This window comes from Notamacropus eugenii, chromosome 2 (assembly GCF_028372415.1).
Source record: "Notamacropus eugenii isolate mMacEug1 chromosome 2, mMacEug1.pri_v2, whole genome shotgun sequence".
Taxonomy (NCBI): Eukaryota; Metazoa; Chordata; class Mammalia; order Diprotodontia; family Macropodidae; genus Notamacropus; species Notamacropus eugenii.
Window position 1 is genome coordinate 150,082,810 of NC_092873.1, and position 1,748 is coordinate 150,084,557.

General features: G+C 38.6%; 1 protein-coding gene across 1 annotated transcript; it reads left to right on the top strand.

Annotated features, from left to right (window-relative positions):
• Positions 1–339: 339 nt before the first annotated feature.
• Positions 340–1,304, top strand: LOC140522848 (olfactory receptor 14A2-like). The gene has a single exon (XM_072638070.1). It carries the CDS (start codon positions 348–350, stop codon positions 1,302–1,304), a length of 957 nt encoding a protein of 318 aa, XP_072494171.1. The 5' UTR covers positions 340–347.
• The last annotated feature ends 444 nt before the right edge of the window (positions 1,305–1,748 follow it).

Sequence of the window (1,748 nt, forward strand, 5' to 3'; positions counted from 1 at the left end):
ACAGCCCTTTTTTGTTTCATACTGTCCCTTTGGCAGTCTGGTGGAAACTATGGCCTCATTTCTGACAATCATGTCTTTAAATATATTAAACTGATCAAAATGGAAATGAATTTATCAAACTATTTTGAGGTACATAAAACGAAGGTTAAAATACTCAAAGTTAGTTCCATCACTTCATTTTTAAAAATGAGAAAATTAAGGCAGATAGAGGAACTGTCATTTGCATGAGGTCACACAGTAACCTGAATCAAGGGAATCTGACCCTCCAAACAATGACTGTTCTCATTATTTGGAATTTGTTTCTTTTCTCCATGCAAACAGTGGAGGGAGGACTGCACCCCTAGAACATGGCCAATCTCACTGTAGTGACAGGATTCTTCCTCATGGGCTTTTCCAATACCTGGGAGCTGCAGGTCTTACATGCCATCCTCTTCTTGCTGATCTACATGGTGGCTCTGATGGGAAACCTGCTCATCTTCACCCTCATCTCTCTTGATGGAAAACTCCACACTCCCATGTACTTCTTTCTAAAGAATTTGTCCTTCCTAGATTTTGGTCTTATTTCTGTCACAGTCCCAAAATCAATTGTAAATTCCCTGAGTAACAACTACTCCATCTCATTTTGGGGATGTGTGTCACAGCTCTATTTAATGATGTTATTTGCAGCATCAGAGCTTTTTCTCCTCACAGTGATGTCCTATGACCGCTATGTGGCTATCTGTCAACCTCTGCACTATGAAGTCATTATGAACAGTGAAACTTGTGTGAAGATGGCAGCTGCTTCCTGGCTCACTGGAGGTTTGTTTGGGGTCCTATACACAGTTAGTATTTTCACGTTGCCCTTTTGTGGCTCCAAGAATATCCACCAGTTCTTCTGTGATGTCCCTGCCATGCTAAGTATCTCCTGCTCTGATTCACACCTTGCAGTTGATGTCACTCTGGCTTTGACATTCTGTTTGGGGATTTCCTGTTCTATTTACATCATAATTTCTTACATTCATATCATCTCAAATGTACTGAAGATTCCAAACAAAGAAAGTAGATCAAAAGCATTCTCTACTTGTCTGCCACACCTCATTGTTTTCATATTTTTTACCACAACAAGTGAAACTGCTTATCTAATGAATCCCCAGGAATCTTACCCAGGTCTGGACCTGTTGTTGTCCATGTTCTATATTGTGGTGCCCCCAACCCTGAATCCTGTCATCTACAGTCTGAGGAACAAAGACATGAAGACTGCTTTAAGGAAGCTCATATCCTGGAAATACTTCTTCGGGGGATTAATACCAAAGTTTTTTCCATGACAATATGCCTGTGCAGATATATTCATAGTTACGTATACACACACATGTATATATGCATACAGACATGCATATTGTGTACATTTCCTATGTATAGATATTGGTTGTATGTAGAGGTGTACATATTTCATGTATATTGATACATTACTTGTCTTAATGTGTTTACTGACAGGAACTTTTGGTTATATGCCCATGTCAAATTCACCAGTTTTAAAATAGTGACTCTCAAAGGGACTGGAGCATCCTAAAAATGTGCTTTTTATAATACATGCATGCATTCCAGTTCTCAAATCAGGAGATTCCCACTTTTCTGGGGAAATAGGCAAATTCATTTGAAAATAACTTATTTACAGATGCTCTTATAAACTTATGTCAACTATTGGCTGAACAATTGGCTACATGGAATGATAGGATTATCTGACTTGAAAATGGATGAAGTATTTGAAT

Coding starts and splice junctions, on each gene's coding strand:
- LOC140522848 (XM_072638070.1), top strand. CDS start 348: ATGGCCAATCTCACTGTAGTGACAGGATTCTTCCTCATGGGCTTTTCC.